Here is a 20,421-nt window from a genome sequence, read left to right as displayed (position 1 = left end):
GGAACAACAATAGCAGTTGAAGCAAACATAGTGCTTCCAAAGGTTACAAGACATTTGGAAAAGGAATGTTTCATTCCTACAGCAAAAGATGTTATAACTTGTGATAATCTCTATAGAAAAATAATGACTGACACTATAGGAAAGAGTGCAAAGAATGATTGAATAGACTGGTTTATGACTAAAAAGAAAGGGAAAGGCCTGAGGTTTAGCCTCTCTTCTAGGAAATAACTAAAGATCCTTACTGGAAATTCACCACAATCTCAGATCTATGTCTTTCAAGGAATATAGATCTCTAGATTACATGCAGACATGGTCACTCACAGCTCATGGCTCAAAAGCCTCAACACCTAAGCCAGTTGCTATGTCAATAAACGCAAATAGTTGAAGAAAATATTTTGCACAATGGCTAATATTTCAGTTTTCCTCTGCATGGGGAGAAATTCATCTGTTATCCTCCCAGAGTATCTGGTTATAATTACCCAGCTGTAAGACACACTGGGCTGCATGCACCTGATGTTATTGAAGCTGTTGTAACCTATGGTTCTGTTGGCTTACTGCACAGTGAAATATTTGCTAGGCAACAAACAGAAAAGTGCAATAGCCTGATAGTATCTTTAAGCACAGAAAGATCTGAGCTCTAAATTACACAGACTGACTAGGTTGGAAGAGACCTTCAAGATCATTGAGTCCAACCCAAGCCCTAACACCTCAACTAAACCATGGCACTGAGTGCCACATCCAGTCTTTTTTAAAACACATCCAGGAATGGTGACTCCACCACCTCCCCAGGCAGAAAATTCCAGTACATTATCACTCTTTCCATAACAAACTTTTTCCTAATATCCAACCTATATTTACCTTGGCACAGCTTAAGACTCCTCTCGTTCTGTCAGTTTCTGCCTGGAGAAAGAGACCAATCCCCACCTGATCACAACCACCTTTCAGGGAGTTGTAGAGAGTGATAAGGTCACCTCTGAGTCTTCCTTTCTCCAGGCTAAACACCCCCAGCTCCCTCAGTCGTTCTTCACAGGGTTTGTGTTCCAAGCCCCTCACCAGCCTCATTGTCTCCTCTGGATGCGCAGAAGTGTCCCAACGTCCTTCCCAAACTGAGGGGCCAGAACTGGACACAGCACTCAAGGTGTGGCCTCACCAGTGCCAAGTACAGGGGAAGAATGACCTCCCTGCTCCTGCTGGCCATGCTGTTCCTGATACTGGCCAGGATGCCATTGGCCTTCTTGGCCACCAGGGCACACTGCTGGCTCACATTTGGTCTGTTTTCAACCAGCACCCCCAGGTCCCTTTCTGCCTGGGCACTGTCCAGCCACACCATCCCCAGCCTATAATGCTGCAGGGTGTTATTGTGGCCAAAATGCAAGACTTGGCACTCGGACTTATTAAACTTCATCCTATTGGACTCTGCCCATCCATCCACCCGATCCAGGTCTCTCTGCAGAGCCCTCCTACCTTCCAACAGAATCACACATGCTTCTGGTTCAGTGTCATCTGCAAATTTACTAATGAAGGACTCGATGCCCTCATCCATGTCATCAATAAAAATATTGAACAGAACTGGCCCCAGCACAGACCCCTGAGGACACCCCTGGTGACTGGCCCCCAGCAGGATGCAGCACCGTTCACCATCACCCTCTGGGCCTGGCCATGCAGCCAGTTCCTATCCCAGCAAAGAGTGCTCCTGTCCAAGCTGTGAGCTGCCAGCTTCTCCAGGAGTGTGCTGTGGGAAACAGTGTCAAAGGCCTTGCTAAAGTCCAAATAGACAACATCCACAACCTTTCCTACAGGAGGCCTTGCTAAAGTCCAAATAGACAACATCCACATCCTTTCCTACCCTTCCTCACCAGGAGGGTCACTTGGTCATAAAAGGAGACCAGGTTAGTCAAACATGACTGAACCCTCCTAAACCCATTCTGGCTGGGTCTGATCCTCTGGCCATCCTGTACGTGCTGCATGATGACACTCAATATAAACTTTTCCATTGCCTGACCAGGTACTGAGGTCAGGCTAACTGGCCTGTAATTACCAGGATCCTCCTTCCCACCCTTTTTGTGAATGGGTGTCACATTGGGCAGCTTCCAGTCATCCAGAACCTCACCAGTGAGCCAGGACTGTTGGTAAATGATGTAGAATGGCTTCACAAGCTCATCTGCCAGCTCCCTCATCACCCTGGGATGGATCCCATCTGGGCTCATAGATTTATAAACATCCAAGCAGCTCAGCAGTTCTCTGAATGCCTCCTCTTGGATAACAGGGGGCCATTGATGATGAATGACTAAGGGTTTTCTGTGTTGTCTACATCAAGTTTTCACTCAGCACTCTTTTAGTCCTTTTCTGGGAGGTACCAAACTCCTCCAAGACAGTATATTGCCTTTTAGAATTGCAATTGCTACCCAAGTATCAGAGGAACATTTTTTGCTTCACCAAATCCACAGAGTAGACTATGCATGCCACAGGAGTTTTTACACTGCAGACAAGGAAGGCTTTCTTCTGTGATTAAAGCACCCATTAATGTCCTTTAGACTCCATTCATTTAACAGGAGGATCAGGAACACCTGTAGAGCCTTTGCTTTTTTCCAGAAGCAGCTCTGTACATCAGACATCAAACACACAACACACTGACCCTGCAGGCTTTCTTATTTGTGGGTGTTCTCTACCACTGAAAACTCCAATGCAAAATGTCCTGCAAACTCTTAACTTGTGTTTCCAGCCCTAATTCAATTCAAAATTGGTCATCTACACCATGTAATGTGGGACATGGTTTGGTGGTGGACTTGATGATCTCAAAGGTCTTTTCCAACCTAGACAAACCTATGATTCTCTGTTTTTGTGACTCTAAAACACTATCCCCATTTTATACTTATAAGAAGGGAAAAGAATATTTCTATCAAACAGTAAGGTTTTTTATGCAACAAGTGTCCTGGTAAAAGCAGAGAGTTGTGCACCATGATCCTTAGAGCCTTCTGCCTATGAAGCTTCCTCTAGGGCTAAGGAGGAAGATATTAATTCAGAAGGACATGTTCTCTGGTTGTGTGTATGTAGCTGGAATCCTGCAGGAATTGATTGTGTCCAGACTCCTGATCATACCTTCACCAGAAAGGTAAAGAAATGCTGCCTGTATGGAATACACACATTAAAAGAGAGACAACAATAAATGAGGATCAGTAGATGAGATAAATGACACTGGTTACTTGGGGGAGGTACTTGGTGTAGAACACAGGTCAGAAACTGTTGGCATTTTGGTATTATCTACATGCAATGCTTGCATATATTTGGAGAGACTTTGACCTACTGAATATTATAGTGAATAATTCTTCAAAAAGCTAAATCTAGAAGATGATACACAAAAATACATGATACTTACCACTGTGAGAATTTAGGTGCATTTCCAGAGCTCTTGCGTTTGAAAAGCTTTTGGTGCACTGTGGAAAGGGGCAGACACTGGATATCTGCTGAGCACTGTCCTCACTCTCCTCTGACAGCTGTGGCCCCTCTCTTTGCCTCCCACTGCAGTAATACATGAGATGGGCCTGCAGGTTCCGCTCACTTCGGTACCAAATGCCGCAGGATTTGCAAGGGAATATGTCCTCTACAAGCAAGTATAAGCAGTGCAGGTTAGTCACAGTTCACTTGGTCCCAACCAATTAACACAGCTAGATTAATTCCCCTCCCTTCCCCATTAAAACAATACTTATTTAACAAAACATTGAAAGCAGAGAAATGGGTTTATTAAAATGTCACTTGCAGATGAGAAACTAACATGGGAGACAGTTGTTTCTTTCTAGAGGATATTTTTTTTTAAGTTGCGTAAAGAAAACTGCTAGAAGCTTTTGGCACATAATGACTTTTAAAAATTAAATTAAATGTTTGTTAGAAACATGCAATACTAATTAAGGAATGATGCTGTATTTCCAATACATCACTACTCACTAGGTGACATCTTTCAATTTTGTTTCTGGGTGCACAAGACTTCCAGCTCTAGGCCTTGGAATTTTTGAGTGCTAACTACAGATCATTCTGAAGAATGTGTATTTTCAGTATGCTTATGCATTTATTACTGTAAAATCCTTTTGTTCTGATATCCAGGAGGCAAGACTAGACTACTTTTCATAAAGATCCTATCATATTGAATGTGATATTATTCTAAGCAGCATGTCTATTTCCTGGGTTCCTATTCTTATTAATTATAGAAATTGAAATTTCTTATGTATTTTTTGTCCTCTTGTTTTCAGTAAATTGTTGGTTTTCCACTTTTCATTATGTATAGAGGATATTTACTAAAAATAAGGCAATTTTTCATTGTCTCCTATCCCAAAGTGTCAGCACCCCTCTGAGGAGGGACCATGCAGAGGTTGCACAGAGTGTTTTCAACAGCAGAAGCTGGGATTTTGATCATGTATTAGAGGCTACATACTTCACTAATGTGAAGAGTAATAATAGATATGGTATTTTTACACAAAGTGGACAGATATTTGTGTCTTAATACCCTCTCAAAGGACACAGAACCTGTTGCATATAAATCTCAGAAAGACAAAAGATCTGTTTAATCTTTCTGAAAGGTAAACCTTCCACCCTATCAGTAAGAACAAGAAGCACTCTCTGCTCTTTTGGGGCACATCTACACTAGTAAATTAAACTGTGACAGGATCTGCATTTCAACACTGGAACTTGTCTATATTGCTAAATCAGGACAACAGTCCCTTCTATACCTTTGGCTTAAGTAAGTCAGTTAACACTATTCCCATTCATGCATAGATTTCAGGAATTATCATAGGCATAGAACCATTCTCTGCATCTGGTGTGGACACCTCTCAACTGTTTTTGAGACTGAGAGGATAAAATTATGAGTAACTCCAGACTGTGACAGCAGACCTCAGGATCAGGCAGTTGCAGTCAACATCAAAACACATCTTGATCAACAGGAAAACTCCCCTGACTTCAGAATGCAAAGAGCTGCTAGGGACTGTAATTAACTTAGTTTTGAAGAATGGCTGGCTGCTCTGAAAACATGGCATGTGTAGCTGATGATGTAATTCATTACCATTCATGATAATTTATGTTTAATTTCAAATATTGATGTGTATAGGACAACTGCTCTGTTTCAATTCTTTTGGGTGAACAAAGTTGAAGACTCCTACCCATTGACATGGATGAGTCTTTTATTTGCTAAATATTTACAAATGCAGCCAAAATTTACATTGCTTAGTTTGCTTCTCTGATTGCAATGCTAATGCTGGTCTATTTTTCTGCTCATGAATTTGCAAAAAATATTTATACCACTACCAATTTCTATTTTTCCCTTTGCCACTGAATAATTGTGCATGGATTTCAGACACAAACACTTAATGGAGCAGTTAGTATTCCAACATACACCACTATTAAAACATTAGTGATACAGCTTGCATCATTTGAAATGTCCACCTTGCTTTAAAGGTGGCATTTCAACATTTGGTTTTGGCCTCAAATGGTTTAAAAAAGTTGAACTGTTGGTGTTTCCACAGAAAAGAAAGTCCAAAAGTACTAATAGGAAATTCTGATATGGGCAACTTGTCCTATTTGAATTCATTTGACTGCATTCCATCACAGAATTGAACTTTCTGATTATCTTAATGAATTTGACTTCCAGCCATCTTTATTTCCTATGGGTTAGATGGCCTGGACAGTCTGTAGCTGCAGTTATGCACAGTGAATATGTGACTCCCATTACATGCCAAGCAGAGGAAATGCATTTCAGGAGTTTTGCATGGTGAGAGGATGGAATTTGAATAGGGATGGGATCTGAACTACTTATTACTACTCTAAAGCAATGCGAAACAGATAAAGGCTACTTGAAACTAATGTTTTAATTACTTAAAAGCAAAATATTGGAATTTATTTCAATGAATACTTTCATATAATGAAACATTCAGCCTCAAGCTGAATGAGTCATAGGTGATATTCTAATTTTGTTTTTAGCAAATATTAGGAAACATAAAAAATCTCCCAAACAAGATACAAAACCAATTTTTTTTCAGAGATCCAGGAAAGGAATGCTTAAGAGATGGCTCACTACAAATTTCGAGATGCATTCAGCTTGTTGCTCAACTTCTAGTTCAAGACTTTAATGAAGAAACTGAATTTTACCAACCCAACAATGAAACATTAAAATAGCCCCTTATGATCACAGGCAGAGTTGGGAGTGATGTGGAAAGTTATGAGCAGTAAGACTTGCTATTTTAGCATTTTCCTTGAGTCAAGAACACAGAAATTACTCTGAGTTGCTGCTAAACTTGTACAGCCAGAGCTGATGCACCAGACACTTAAAGACTCCTCTCAGCAATGTTCAGTGTGGCTTTCCAGGGCTCTGCAAAAGTCAGTGCTGACAGAAAAGATGTTTCCAGAAATGTGATGTTGTAGAAATCTGACTACTTTGCCAAAGCCCAGAGTTGGCCTCAGAGATTTACACAAGAATATTATCTCAGCTGAAACAAGCTATGCCCTTTAGGTAAGATAGCAGCTCCCTTTCTGCTTTTCAGGTTTCCTTCCTTTCCCTGTTGGCTATAAACAGGCCTCCCCTAACAGTGGTAACTTCAGTTAGTGGCATGTTAAGTGCTTCTGACATCTTATTTTGGAAAGGTCCTGTGCAATCCTAAATTGCTGGTTCTGTGAGCAGGTATGTCGGCTCACAGCTGCCCCACTGGTGGGATAGAAATGAATGCGCTTAGCTAAAGGGCACGAAGCTGCTCCAACTTACTCTTGGAAGGGAAGACTAGGATGATAAGGGCATTTGAAGGTTTATCTTTAAAAATAGGCTAACATTAAATATGTAGCTATCAAAATTGTTTACCAGAAAATAAGCAATTAAAAAGGAAAAATAAACTGAAAGGAAAAGATGGAATGAAAAGTGTTACCAGGGATATTTTAACTAGTCCTGTGTGAAGAGCTTGAAGATGTTGTGACTGTTCAAGGTTCAGTATTATTAGGTGTGAGTCTGAGTGGCAGATCATGTGCTCACATGTGCATGTGCACCTGAAATACTGTGTTCAGTATTCATTATAACTAGTCAGAATACTTAGAAACCATGGGAAGCATGAGGAAGTGCTCCAGCATGGGGTCTAAATGGACAGACTTGTAAAGTGCTGAGAGCTAAGAATGTGCAATCTAAATCTAAGTGATGACTGGTGAGGACAATGGTAATGGCCAATATATTTGAAAAGTACTTAGAAAGGAGGATGAGGAACTAGGGCTGTATAAAGGTAAACAGCAGGTAAACTTTTGCATAAGCAAGAGTTTAAAATGTAACCTTTATTTGAGCTGAATTGTCCCAGTACAGGAACACTCATGTCCCTCCTCTCTAAGGAGAGCACTTGAACACATGCTGCATTTTATCCATGACAGAGCCCATTGATGACCAGAAGATCTAAAAACATTCTTTGTTAACCACATTGCGTGGAGATGCTACAATAAATCAAGGCTGCTCTAAGGCATGATTTCTGCTGCATTTTGAAAGAATGACTGAAAGGATGTGTTTCTTTTCTTTTTCTGAGTATCATGAATTATTACCAGAAACTGCAGTAGTAAGCAACAAGCTTACTTGAGCAGCAGAGGCTGGACTTTGAGAGCTAGCCGACTTATCTCATCTACTTTTTTAACAGTTTCTAATCCTATTGCCTCTGGGAACAGATCACAGAACCTCCACACGGGGGCAGGTACTCTGGGTGAGGCTCTTGCCAGACTGCTCTTCCTGCTCTTTTTATCTGAGATGATGGGGGAACAAAAGCAGGCTTTGAGCTGTGGTGTGGTTTCTGCGGTCAGGAATTCACCATCGCTGCATTAGCTTTTCACATGTGCCTTAGAGTGCTGTTGTTTTAAAAATCCACCAGGGAATAGAGTTCCTCACTTACTGTTCACAATAGCTGTAGGCAAAATAGATGCCATGGCAGCTTGCTGCGGGAGCAGCTGTATGGAGTCCAGCAGGCGGGCGGGGTACATGCCTTCTGTGAGAGTCATCTGACTGGCAGCTTGCAGCCTTGAGTCAAAATCCACAACAAAGGCAACCAGCTCTTCACCCTCCGAGATGGCCTTGGTCGTGGTACACCAAAGCTGCCCTCCTGCAGGAAACAAAAAGCAGAAAGATTTAATTGACAATATCAAATTCCAGAACTTACAGCATGAGTGCTATCTTCACAGATCTAATTTTTTAAAAATTTTGGTGGTTTATTTAAGGTAAAGAGGCATACAGTTTTTACTTTTCCTGTCTTACTTCTACCAACATAGGAATTTTCATGTATAAGAAAAATAAATTTGGGATAGTTTTCCTAACTATTTGCAGCATGAATAATCATTTTAATTTTTCATTTTGTCTCCTAAAAAGCCAGCATTATGAAAATCAAGATATAGGTGAAAATAAATTATGCAGCACTTCTCTCATTATAATTTTCACCAAAGTTCCTGTAAATTTTTTCTCAACTCCAAGCTTGTTTTATTTTGAATAGCAAATCACAGCTCAGTAAAACCAAACAGCTGCAAGAAAGAAATCAGATTTCCTCTTAAGGGCGTTCTTCCCCTCCCTTATGTTTGTCACCCTCTTTCTCTAAAAAATCTTCCCTTATGTAATATTCTTCGTAACATGACTGCTTTATCTCTGCTTACACTGACTGAACTTCCTGAAAAGAAGATATGCCAAAGATCTGTTTCATAAAGGCTTATTCAAATAAAGGTTTGTTTAAAAGGGGGGGAGAAGGAGGGGAAGTGGAAGAACTTTCATCAAACAGTAAGATACACTATAGCTCTGTGCTGCAAATGTCACGTGTAGTGCATTAAAAAGAAAATTAACTATGCGAGTACATCTACTAATGTATTTGAATGAGATAGTGAATGCTCATTTATTTAACATGTTTAGACAGGCAAAGCACTTATATTGTGTTATCTACACTCTCAGGCCTAGATACATATCCAATACAGTTATGCCTGAAATAATGTTGCATACTTTATATGTTATAAAGCTTTTTTTTTTCCTCAGGTTTTGTATATATAGAGAAAGCTATATGTTGCATTCATTAGGCAAGCAAAAACTGTACTCGTTTTGATAAGTAATATTGCTGTGTTTATCTTTTGGCATAACTGCCTTTTCAACTGCACTTCATTTTTTCCCTTCAACGAGATTATAGTTTTAAAACAACTTGTTGCAAAAATCTGGTAGAGGAGATAACAACAGTGTATGATACGCCACAGCTAAATGGAAGAATTAGGACATTGTTTTAGAGAAATCTTGGACAATTAATTAAACCAGTCTATTAGCTTTCAAAGATGAGCAAACAAAAAAGCATCAGTGACAGTGTATTTCAGTGGCAAAATACACTAAGCTTCCAGACCTCAAAGTGGTGTAGAAGTTTCAAAGCAGAAAAGTGTCTTTGTATTCACCCTTCAGTAATACAGCAGTTGAAGGTGCTACAAAGTTTACAAACAATTTACTGTGAAGGGACCAAAGCACACCAAGATTTGCTGGTCTCCAAGATGACAACATTAAATGGTGCAAATCGGAGCAATTTCCTCTAGAGAATAAGAAGATGAAACATAAAGATAACACCAAAAATTTCTACAAATGCAGAATCCTAATGCCTGAGCAGGAATTAAAAAAAAAATTGAAGAGCACGATCTGACATATTGCCTGATATAACTAGTAAATATACAGAAGCCTTCAGAGCTAAACTGGGAGAAAACCTCTTCCAGAGAGAAACAGGTTAAATTCCTAAAGTGTACTTAACTAGTCTTGTAGATGAAAATACATGGAACACACACTGCAATTTGAGAACCTGAAATCTGGTACTTTTGCAGCAAACATCACACAGTTAATTTCCATTATTAACATGCACTTCCATCTTATTTATATACAGAAGGTGTAATAATCAACCAACATGTTTTAGTATATTTTAATACAGAATAAGAGCTCTTTCTAGACTTTATTATTCACTGGATCTCTTAATAAAAATGAGTCACTGGAGAATAAACAACTGAGACTATCCCAGCAAACATCTTGACATGCTGTGTGTACCCTTGGTGGGGGGGAAACAAGTGATTACTGGGTCTCCAGCTGCACTCAGTCTGGATCAGCTAAAAGGCTGAGTCAGGCTCCTGGTGTTGGAGCTCCTCAGGGCGTTGACTCATGTCCAGCAGCAGATTAAACTCGGGCAGCTGAAGGGAGCAGTGACCCCGGCTGCCTGCTCCACCCAGATCCTGCAAACTGTCACACCTACGGCAGGCACAGCCTGGTGGGATGGGTGACAGCTTTGGAAGCACAACCGTTTCTAGTTTGGCATAATAAAGAAAATCAGAATTAGGGGCGTTAAATCCATTCCTGCATATTAATACAAACCTTCAGCTCAGCAGGATTCAGATCCAAGAAAGATATTGCTATTTTGTTTTCTCTCATCTCAGTCTATAGAAAATGAGGCATTTAAGTAATCATGACATACACATCCACGTTTTCATCAGAATATGATATTGTGTTAAGTTAAATCCACAGATGAACTCCCAAAAGATGCCTTCCAGCTATTGGAAATGCAACTCAGCACCTTTGCAGCAACAGCCACTCATTGGGATGGGACACAGTGCAGTCCCCACTTGTCCCCTTCTATGCTTGGCTACACAGAGTAAGGCAAGAGATGCAAACGATTTTATTCCCTTTAATGCAGTGAATGCAAACATGTTGACCTTCAGGCACAGCAGGAAGATTGTGGAAGAGAAGTCTTGAGCCTTCTACTGCGCAGTCAAGCAAAGAGCACAAGTCAGTCAAGAGTGTCAGAAAAAGTACCGTCAAGTGCAGAGAACCCGACAGAGGTTTCCAAATTTAATAGGAAGTTCCAGTCGTGACTACCATATGAATTACTATGCTGTCTAGACACCTCTGGCAGGGATAAGGGCTTCCTTACAGGTGGCAGCTAAAAATCAGGAAAAGTTTTTTTCCCACAAACATTTCTACAGGTTAAGACACAACTGACATATAGACAGCAGTCTCTCAGCAGCACCACAGCTTTTCATTAAGCACAGAGCAGAGTTAACAACAGGCTTTCAAAGGGATAATACAGAAGCCATAGCCAAGTACCAGTGGCATTTAGAAGGAGATAGGAAGATGTTTGCACTAAATATTTGCAAAGGCATGAAGATTTCATAAAGAAATGTGAAGGACTATTATTTATATGAGATGAAGTTCTGATTAAGCCGGCTAGATTTTTTTTAACCAACTGTTCCTCTTCTCAGAAATAACTTACAGGAGTGAAATTGTTCTACAAAGCTTTACCAGGCAAGGTTTCTCAGTCTTAAGATAACACAGGTGTCAGAGAAGAGAAAGAATAAACAGATGTTTTAACAGGGATGAGTGACTGACAGTGTCTCTGAAATTGTCATGGTTATATAATTTGGTCTGGAATCAATGGCAGATTTTGAGTCTCTTCTTGTCCATAATGAATACATTGGCCACCCATTCTGCCATAGCAGAGAGAAGATTCTTAATCAGGCACAAGAAGTATGACACTGATTATTAGGATGACAACAATTATATTTATTGCTCACACACAATCTAAATATTGTCAATGCAGATTATAATACAAGCAAGTCTAAAGGATTATAATATAAACAGGTTCAGCTAGAAACATACAGGCTTACAGTCTTTGGCATTACCAAATGCAAAGCAAAAAAAAGCACCCTTTTTGCTACTATGGGATTTTATCTCTGTATGTGGCCGGCTTTTACTCACCCATTCTGGACAGAGTGCTCCCTATCTTCGGGCTGGACGTACCCTGCAGGAGCTCCTGACAGGGGCGGGGAAGGAGGCCAGGAACCCACACGGAAACTGCCTGCAACCTTGGGAGAGCAGTTTGCCTAGGTGGCCCAGTCTCCAGCAGCACTTTATACCCTTTTCAGGCCGATGTGTACTAAAGTCAATCGCAACCATCACAGCTCCCCCATCTCTGGAACGCATTCATTATGCGAGCAGTCCGGACAGTTCCTCCTGCAATTCCCACCCAGTGCTCTTATCTCAGGGCAATTCCCACCTGGTGTTGTTATCTTCGGACAAATCATATTGCCCGTCAGAGACAATAGCAAGGAAAAGCGTGTGTGCCTCGTGCAGAGGATGCACGGGAAGTTTCGGGCATCCTCTGACTCTATTTCATCACCATCACAACCACATACACTGAAAGGGGTCTTATGGGTTTTACCTGGTAAAGTAGTAATAAAAGTCTTACTCTTGTGCCAGTGCAGAAAGGAAGGTTTTAGATCAGCAATAGGGAGGCTGTTTTCTTGAAAAGGGTAATTGTGGCTCTGTGAAATCGAAGATAAGCGTCTTGAGCTTGTAATGTATTGTTTAATATCTATGGTTAAATCAAACAAATGCATGTGATATATAACACACACTATCAAGCAGAAGAAAAGAACAAAAATGTCTGTAAACACTGTGTATTTATTTCAACTCTTCTAGTTGTTCAGAATTCAAGGAATTAAAAGTGCTCTCTTGTTTAATCATCAGAAAACAGGAAAGCTAAAGAATATCATATTGTGCAAACTAGAGCAAAAAAATTACACTCCAGTTGCGTTGGCATGAGTTCTTTACCAAAAGACATCAGGCACCGAAGCAATTATCTGATACCTTCAGAACATCCACCAAATGGGAAGGTTATTTCAGGGTTCTCTTCTTTGTTTGCATCTTTCACTGCAAATATTTCTGCTGCTTTAAAAAAAAACACCAACACCCTTAATTACAAACAAAAAAACCCAACCCAAACCAAAAACTTTCTATGAAAATGAAAGAGTAAGGTCCTGATGTCCCTGAAAAACTGTGGACTTACTGTTCTTTGTAATGTTTATGATCAAGATTCTTGTACAAACAGATCTGGTTCCTAACAGGAAGCTTATAAATCATACTCATAATTGCTGTCAAAACTGCACTGGAGTGTACTGCAAGTTTCGATAATAAAGAATAGAGTCACAGTTCAAACTTGATTACATTTTGGAAATTCATGGTGCTCTTACAAGAATCAGTGGTCTTAAATATCTTCTTCTCCTGCCAAATTTTTCACTTGCACTTTTTATTATTTATGAAATCAGTGTCTGCACAATGTCATGCAGACCTCTGCTGATAAACTCTAATTAAGATTAAGACAAGCCTTTTGGAAAGGATCCCATCATTAGCAAACATGATAAACACAAAAATACTCCCTACTTGTCAACCAGGAGCAATTCAGTAACCTAACAGTATTATCTGTTGCTAGGCTACAAGGCTGACAAAGCTTCAATTATATTGTATGGCCATACCTATAGAAAACTGTATAGGAAAATGTATCTAATATAAAAACATTTAACTTCATCCATGCTATCTGTAATTCACGGCTTCCCTCAATGGCAAAAAATCAGGTTAATAATTACATGGCATGCTGAAAAAATCTTAGCAATGTGTCATGTTTGCACAGTTTTTTCTAATTTATCTCTATGATTGATAGACATTTGCTTTGTAAAAATAATAAAATGCAAGCAATGGGATGCTGTAAACCAGAAGCATAACTACATCTGGACTCATCAAGATATGGAATCACACATAGTATAAAAAATATAGAGTAAATTGAACCAATTAAATCATACTTAGATGCAGTAATACACTATCTTCTGTATTCAGAATAAGGAGTAAAATGATAATAGATACGTATGCTAATTCAGACCTTTATTTTATGTAGGACAGACACCTAAAATAGAAAAAAAAAAAAATTTCAACTGCCCTTCCTTTTTTTCTTCTACATTTGAAATATTTTTTAAACAAAGGGACCTCTACTATCCCATTTGAAACCAGGAATTTGCCCTGAAAATTTAACTAAATGACCCTTCACTCATTTTGATCCTTAGAACTCTGGAACCCTATACCACTTCCAGGGAAAAAACAGAATCCTGTACAGTGAGCGTTGTGATGGTGGGCTGCTGCTTTTTTGGATTTTTTCCCCCCACTTATGTTTTGCAGGCCTTAAGGAATGATAATCTGTGGATCACAGTCTGATATATATAAGGTCAGACTCACCTAACTCCACCGGGAAAAAGAGCTTCAAAATGGATGAAACCATTAAGCCTCTTGATTCATATTGTTGCTTTTAGGAAAAGTACCTTAAGAGAGCAAGTAGCTCAAACCAGCATTTCCACTGAGTACAAGGAATTTCACAGATTGAGAAGCATAATGACATATAAACATGTATTCAGAAGCAAATTCCAGTTTCCCTGTCTTTAGTATCAGTTGATTTTCCTTGCTAAACTATCTGAGTCTTGTTTTTTTGACCCAGAAATGCCACACACCTTTCACAGAAGTTTAGGAAATCAATGGCAATTTCTATTAAAAGCAGCTTTCAGCGCCAGTTAATTCCAAAGTATTACTTTTGTGTAGTAAAATTTGAGCTTACTGAACTTGATTGCATTGCTGCAACAACATAATAGCCCATTTCCTGTACACACATCTTTTTGCAAGAAGGGTCAAAAGACTATCAGAATTTATTTAAACAACAGACTGTTGCTCTTAGCAACTTCCAGGCACCATCAACTGAATTAAACCTTCCTCTCCCAATAAAGCATTCCAACTTGCAAAAAATTGTGCTTTTTAGTAATGGTAATGCGGGTTGGAGTTAATTTATTTTCTTTCCTCCTTTGTTCCACAGGTTAAGCATTTATGGAAAATTTGCACATCACAATAGGATGGGATCTTCATATTTGGGTTCCTTCTGCTTCTCACCCATGGGGTTGTGACGACTCAGCATATTGAATGCCATTTCAGTACAGCACAAGTTATTGGGCAGATCTCTAATTTTTGACATGAACAAAGTACATATATCTATATGTGGACACATTGTTTAATAAAAAAATTATAATTCATTCAAATCCAATACTGTTGAAATTTTTGACAGTAGAGTGGTACAAGGAACAGAACTTATAAATTATGTGTGCCCCTTCTTTGAAAAATGCTTTGGAGGTTTCTTTGTGCATTGGCAAATACAGTAGGAATATGAGTTATTGTGTGAATCCTCCTGCACAGCACCTGATAAAAGAATAAAGAGCTGTGACATATTCTTAAAACAATAGAGGAATTAAAGAGAAACAATGGGCCAGCTGCTTCATTAATACAATCAAAAGACAGCCCAGCACAGAGGAGTCCAGATAATTAAGCACTACTCTTTTAGACCATTTTTCTATAATAAAATTGCTAAAAATTTATTAACTACTTCATAGTTGTTAGATAGATCTATGTACTTGTTTATTTGGGTTGATTAATGCCTTTTCAGTATTCTACAACATGCCAACTCATGGTTCATACAAGTTTTTGAATAAAATAATGTAGGAATATGTGATACGGATCTGTGGTATATACAGCAATAAATCAAAGGCATTTTGTGAACAGTCTTTCCAGTTGTTAAATAATTCTTAGCGTTTTTCACATGCATACACAAAATATGTACTCTGCACAGCATTTTTGCTATTAATGCACTTTAATGTTGGGGATCCAACTGTTTCTCTGTGAAGTGTCCTAAAAATCACCCCTGCAAATTGAGACTACTCAAACTCTCACCAAAACCAGCTTTAGTGTTACATTATTGAGGTGATTTCCTAGCTTCTTCTATAATTTTTCCTTGTTTACTGATCAAAAGAGATTGCCAAAAGATATTTGACCTTTAATTTTAATTACCCACTGCGTATTATAAGTCTGCCATAAATGGAAAATCTATTATCCTGTATAAAATTAGACCAATATAGTGGTCAAACCAGTTCTGTTGCCACTTTTACTATTACCTTTGTGTTCAGCTTAGAATATGAAGCCTTCTCAATTTTTAGCTCACTGAACAAAAGGCAAAGTGAAGAAACTGCAGTGATATTTTCCAGAAGGAATGCAATAGAAAAATACTCATCTTAATGGCTGTAGCCAAATTAAACTCCCTGTATTTAGAGATATAAGCTCTCTGACCAGAAACAGGGAAGAAAATACTCCCTAGGAATGTAGCTCTTGCTCCTTCATGTGAGTCAACCTGAGCTTTGGGTCTGACTTCAGCTTAGTCATATGCTGACAGCTGACAGCGTATTCATCTGAATAGATGATTTTATGGTTAAAACTGTCAGGCATTATATAGCTGATAAAGAGGAAAAGAAAAATGTGAAAGGAACTCGCCAGTCCTAGGGGAGAGAACTCCTAAACCTGGCATCTCAGTGTGAGTGTCAGGGGTTGGTCTTTCCCTTGCTGCAGTACAACTATTACTAACATCACCATCTTATGGCAGCAGCTTTCAAATTCACACTGCAAAAACCTTCCTCAGCTGAACCACAAATAAAGCACAGTGTTTCTGAAGTGTAAGGAGTGCAAGGAACAGATTTTGACCTCTTGTTTTTAACACTGTTGTATGCTTGCATTTTGTTAGTTTGAGGATATTTATGTGTTTCCTCCAATTAAATGTCTGCACATAACACTCAACAGAGTTCTAATAGGTAAAGAGGCAAAATAGATTAGTGCTCCGAAAATATTCACAGGAAAATAATGTGGTAATTTTATTTGCCATTTTCCCCCCTGATAGAGCTGTCACAGCTTATTTACCACAGGGGGAGACAGTTAAACCCATATCCTTAGAAGTTCTATGCATTTAAGAGGCTTATATATCTCTTCTGGGACCCTCGTTCAAATCCTGGGCTAATCAGAATGAATACATATCTTTCTATTAGATGGCTCTAAAAAGTCTTAGGTGATATCAGCTCCTGGTGGACGACAGTCCACAGCGTAAAACTATTAAATGTTTGGCACAAATGGCAATACTTACGAAATGAAGCTGAAAACTGTAATATCCTCCCACATCACAAGAAGTTAAGTCTGCTGCTCAGAGGTTGAAATTAAAGCCTGCCACAAATGCTAAACTTGTTCTATTTCCTTAATTCAGCATAAACTCAAACAAGGAAGTCAAAGGAGTTCTTTCCCAAGTTTAGTGATTTCTTCCCTTTCCTCCCCTCCTCTTTTCTTTGTAAATTCTACTGTTTTGAATTGAGTACTACACCTTTTTTACATTTGAATTAGGTGTCACTGGAGTGTTATTTTAGAACTTACAAAGCTTTCAGAGAGAAAATGATAAACAGCTTGAAAAAACCTGATAAACCCTTGCTGACATTGCCCATGTTGCATTCCCACCACCACTGCAAAGGAGCTAAAACTTACTGTCACAGCACACTCATCTCCCTTTTTACTTTTTACAGGACGACTGAATGGGCACTCTCCATAGAGCTTCCCAGGAGACATTCCCAGGTGACGCCCACTGCTCTCCCCAGCTTTTGTGGATGCACCAGGTTTCACAGAAAGAGAAAATGCACCACTGAAACCAACTACTCTGAAGCAGGGCTTTGGATACACACATTCCTACAATCCCTGCTTCCATAACAGCACAGCTGTAAGGTGACCTTTTGTAGCCTTACAAACACAATCATGCCTGTGGATTGTCTTTTCAGAGTTATTTTGTGAGGCTGGAGTGTATGAAAAAAGGAGGTGATTAAATGAGACAATAGATATGCTTTAATGGCACCTCTTTCTTGCAGGAAAAGCAGAGTACACTTCATCTTATCAATGGATTTTCTACTGTCTTGCACCTGCTACTGTAGGGCTCATTTCTTGCCCCTGGGCAAATGCAGAGTGAATGGCAAAGGCACCTGAGCGGAAGGAAGGATTATACAGAAGGAGCTGTAGTGATAGGTTGTATTTGTAAAGGAAAGCAGCACAATAAATATAACAAGAAATAGGGAAGTTTTAGAATGGTAAAATCAAAGTAAGAAACATTGGTTATGAGACCTGCCTGCTTATCCAATACAGGGGCCATGCTCCAGAAAAGGCTCACGGCTTTTTGAGAAACAAAAGCTAGCTTTTATAATGAACAGAAGCTGGAGCATTTCGTTGTGTGCACTGTAACCCAGAGAAAACAGCTGCTATTATTGTGAGTTATCTTGGACCTTTACTCGTGTTAACGTTCAGCTCACAGGCTGAAGTTCAGGAACTGAAGTTCACCTCAGCTGTAACAACCATGGAAGAAAAGTGGCACTTCCTGATTCCAAAAAGTCTCACTCCCACTTAAGCCATTAAAATGTTTTACACTGGCTGCAGTGGAAACAAGACTCTGTGACAAATCTGTGTCTCTCTTACCAGACAAGTAACTAAATAAAAGTAGATTTGCATGTTTAGTATGTTGTAAAATGTAAACACCATAGAAGCTATAATAAGCGTCTAACTCAGGCTTCTGTATTTAAAAAGTACCTCATTAAAAAAAAACCACCACCACCCACACATAAAACCCCATACCAATATCCCAGATTTCCTCAAAAGGAGTTAAATCCCAGTTCTGCTTTTTAAAGTAGAAGCTAGAAGTAAATTGACTGAAAACTCTCAGTGATCAAAAGCATTTCCACCTTCCAAGCTACACATGGTGTCCAAGAATTGTAAGCCACCATCAGTCTCCCAGTTAGTTCATCTAGTAAGAGACTGTTAACAGCAGAAAGGAAAGGCTGATTTACTTCTGGTTACAATGGAACTTGAAAAACAAAAAATGAATGAGCAAATTGTTAAGATTCTGGCTATACACACTAACACAGATTAACAATTGAGAAGGATTCTGCACTTGATGACTTCTTCCAAAACAGGCTTAATATAAAATGCCAGTTTACTGAGCATCATACAGGTGCATAGGAGCTACCATTGTGCCTGCTTGTTCAGCATGATTTCTAAATGGCCAGGAAAAAAGTGACTGTATACCCAAAGGCAAGCTGTCAAAATTCAGTTTGCAGCTGATAAACTGATTACAAAGCTGCTTAAGACTTTGCTTGTAAACAAAAGCATTTATCAACTAATAATTTGCAATAAACTGATGTAACTCCCAGCTGAGCCCCAAACTGTAATTGTCTTTACCATCTGCCTATTAAAATACCATTCTTCATCACCAAGCAGGAGCAGAAGGGAGAGAATCTCCAACAACTACATAACTTGCATGCTTATAAATAATCTGTGAGCATTTCACACATTCATTATGATTGCCAGGTTTTGTATACTTCATTTTCTCTTTCTGAGAAGCAAAGAAGTGCAGTAAAGTGGCAGAAAAGAAATTAATAAATATCGCCGGGTGCAAGAAAAAATTATGTAAATTCATCATACTCTGCAGTTTCCTAATTTTTTTCTCTTTTTGCTACTCCATAGGAATATCATGATGGAAGCCCCCTCAAGCACAACTTTACAGATTAAACTCTCAATTTCTTTTCAACTTGTCAGTTTTCATTACCTTTCTTTCTTATGTATTCAGTTCTTACAGCTGCTTCAATGGGAAGCCAGCTAAAGCATACTGGCTCCCTAGGGGGAGTCTGCCAGGGTCTGAGGCATTCTGCAGGCTCCCTGGACTTCTACAGGTCGCCCTTAAGAGCATTTTGCCTATCTTGTTGAGAGGATGTCTGAAAATTAAGTGAATTTACATGCTTTTATTTTCTAACTACTGACAGCCTTAGTCCTGAGAAAGGAGGTAGTGTTTAGACAAAGTTCAAAATTAACAAATACAGATGCTCTAAAGCTGATACACCCCAAGGGAAGAATGACTTTGTTAAATGTCTAAAATATTCAGGTATGAGGGGAGAAAACAGAACTGATACTGTGCAGAGAATGGCAGCCCCTCAAGATGTGTCTGCATGAAAAATTGAATTTAACAGAGAATTGCACTATGATTTAGTGCAACACACTTGACCAAATATTTCTGCAATCTGCATTCTCAGCCACTCACTGGTCTGAATGGAAGGCTGTGACCAGAGACCGATGACCAGTTTACCTCTTCAGAAATAACTGTACAAAATGCACAGATGTTTAAATACAACTTGGTTCCTCACTGACTCTCCAGATTCAGACCCAAATGATCTACTTAGCTGAAGTGAGGCTTTTTATGGGTATGAAAAACATGTCATCACTGGGATGAAGCTGGGCATATAAAAGCAAAAAGAGGAAGGTTCCTCCTGCTAATTGCATTGAAATGCAAGAAATTAAAGGACAGTCCTGTTACCCATGCTCACAGAAGCAGTCTCATTTCCCTCACTGATAATCTTTGCCTACCTTGTAAAACCTTTGTCTGACCCAGTGTTACCACTAGTGCTGCCTTCATCACCCCACTCCCAAGAACTGCAAAAAGAAATCAAACCACCTTTGGGTTTGATTGGGACCTATGGACTCTGTAGTTAAGATACATTCCACTCAAGACAATTATGCTTGTAAACTAAGGTAATTTTACATGTAAATAAATACATGTACTTGTGAATATGCTGGCTGAACCAGGACTTCATACCTCAGTTTCTATTCACAGTACTGGGACAGAACCCAAATGAGGTGAAACAGAGGGAAAAGTGAAAAACAGTGTGTAT

At 39.3% G+C, this 20,421-nt stretch overlaps 1 protein-coding gene across 3 annotated transcripts in view; it reads right to left on the bottom strand.

Annotated features, from left to right (window-relative positions):
• Positions 1 to 20,421, bottom strand: part of ZFPM2 (zinc finger protein, FOG family member 2) — a 308,632-nt gene that overhangs the window by 4,822 nt on the left and 283,389 nt on the right. For all 3 annotated transcript variants that reach the window (XM_030968457.1, XM_030968466.1, XM_030968475.1), the window contains 2 exons: positions 7,896 to 8,102; positions 3,377 to 3,601 (listed from right to left, as the gene is read on the bottom strand). In XM_030968457.1, coding sequence (XP_030824317.1) covers positions 3,377 to 3,601; positions 7,896 to 8,102 — 432 coding nt within the window. The remainder of the gene's footprint in view (positions 1 to 3,376; positions 3,602 to 7,895; positions 8,103 to 20,421) is intronic.

The sequence above is a fragment of the Camarhynchus parvulus genome, chromosome 2, assembly GCF_901933205.1.
Source record: "Camarhynchus parvulus chromosome 2, STF_HiC, whole genome shotgun sequence".
Classification (NCBI taxonomy): domain Eukaryota; kingdom Metazoa; phylum Chordata; class Aves; order Passeriformes; family Thraupidae; genus Camarhynchus; species Camarhynchus parvulus.
This window is presented reverse-complemented; position numbering and strand designations above follow the sequence as displayed.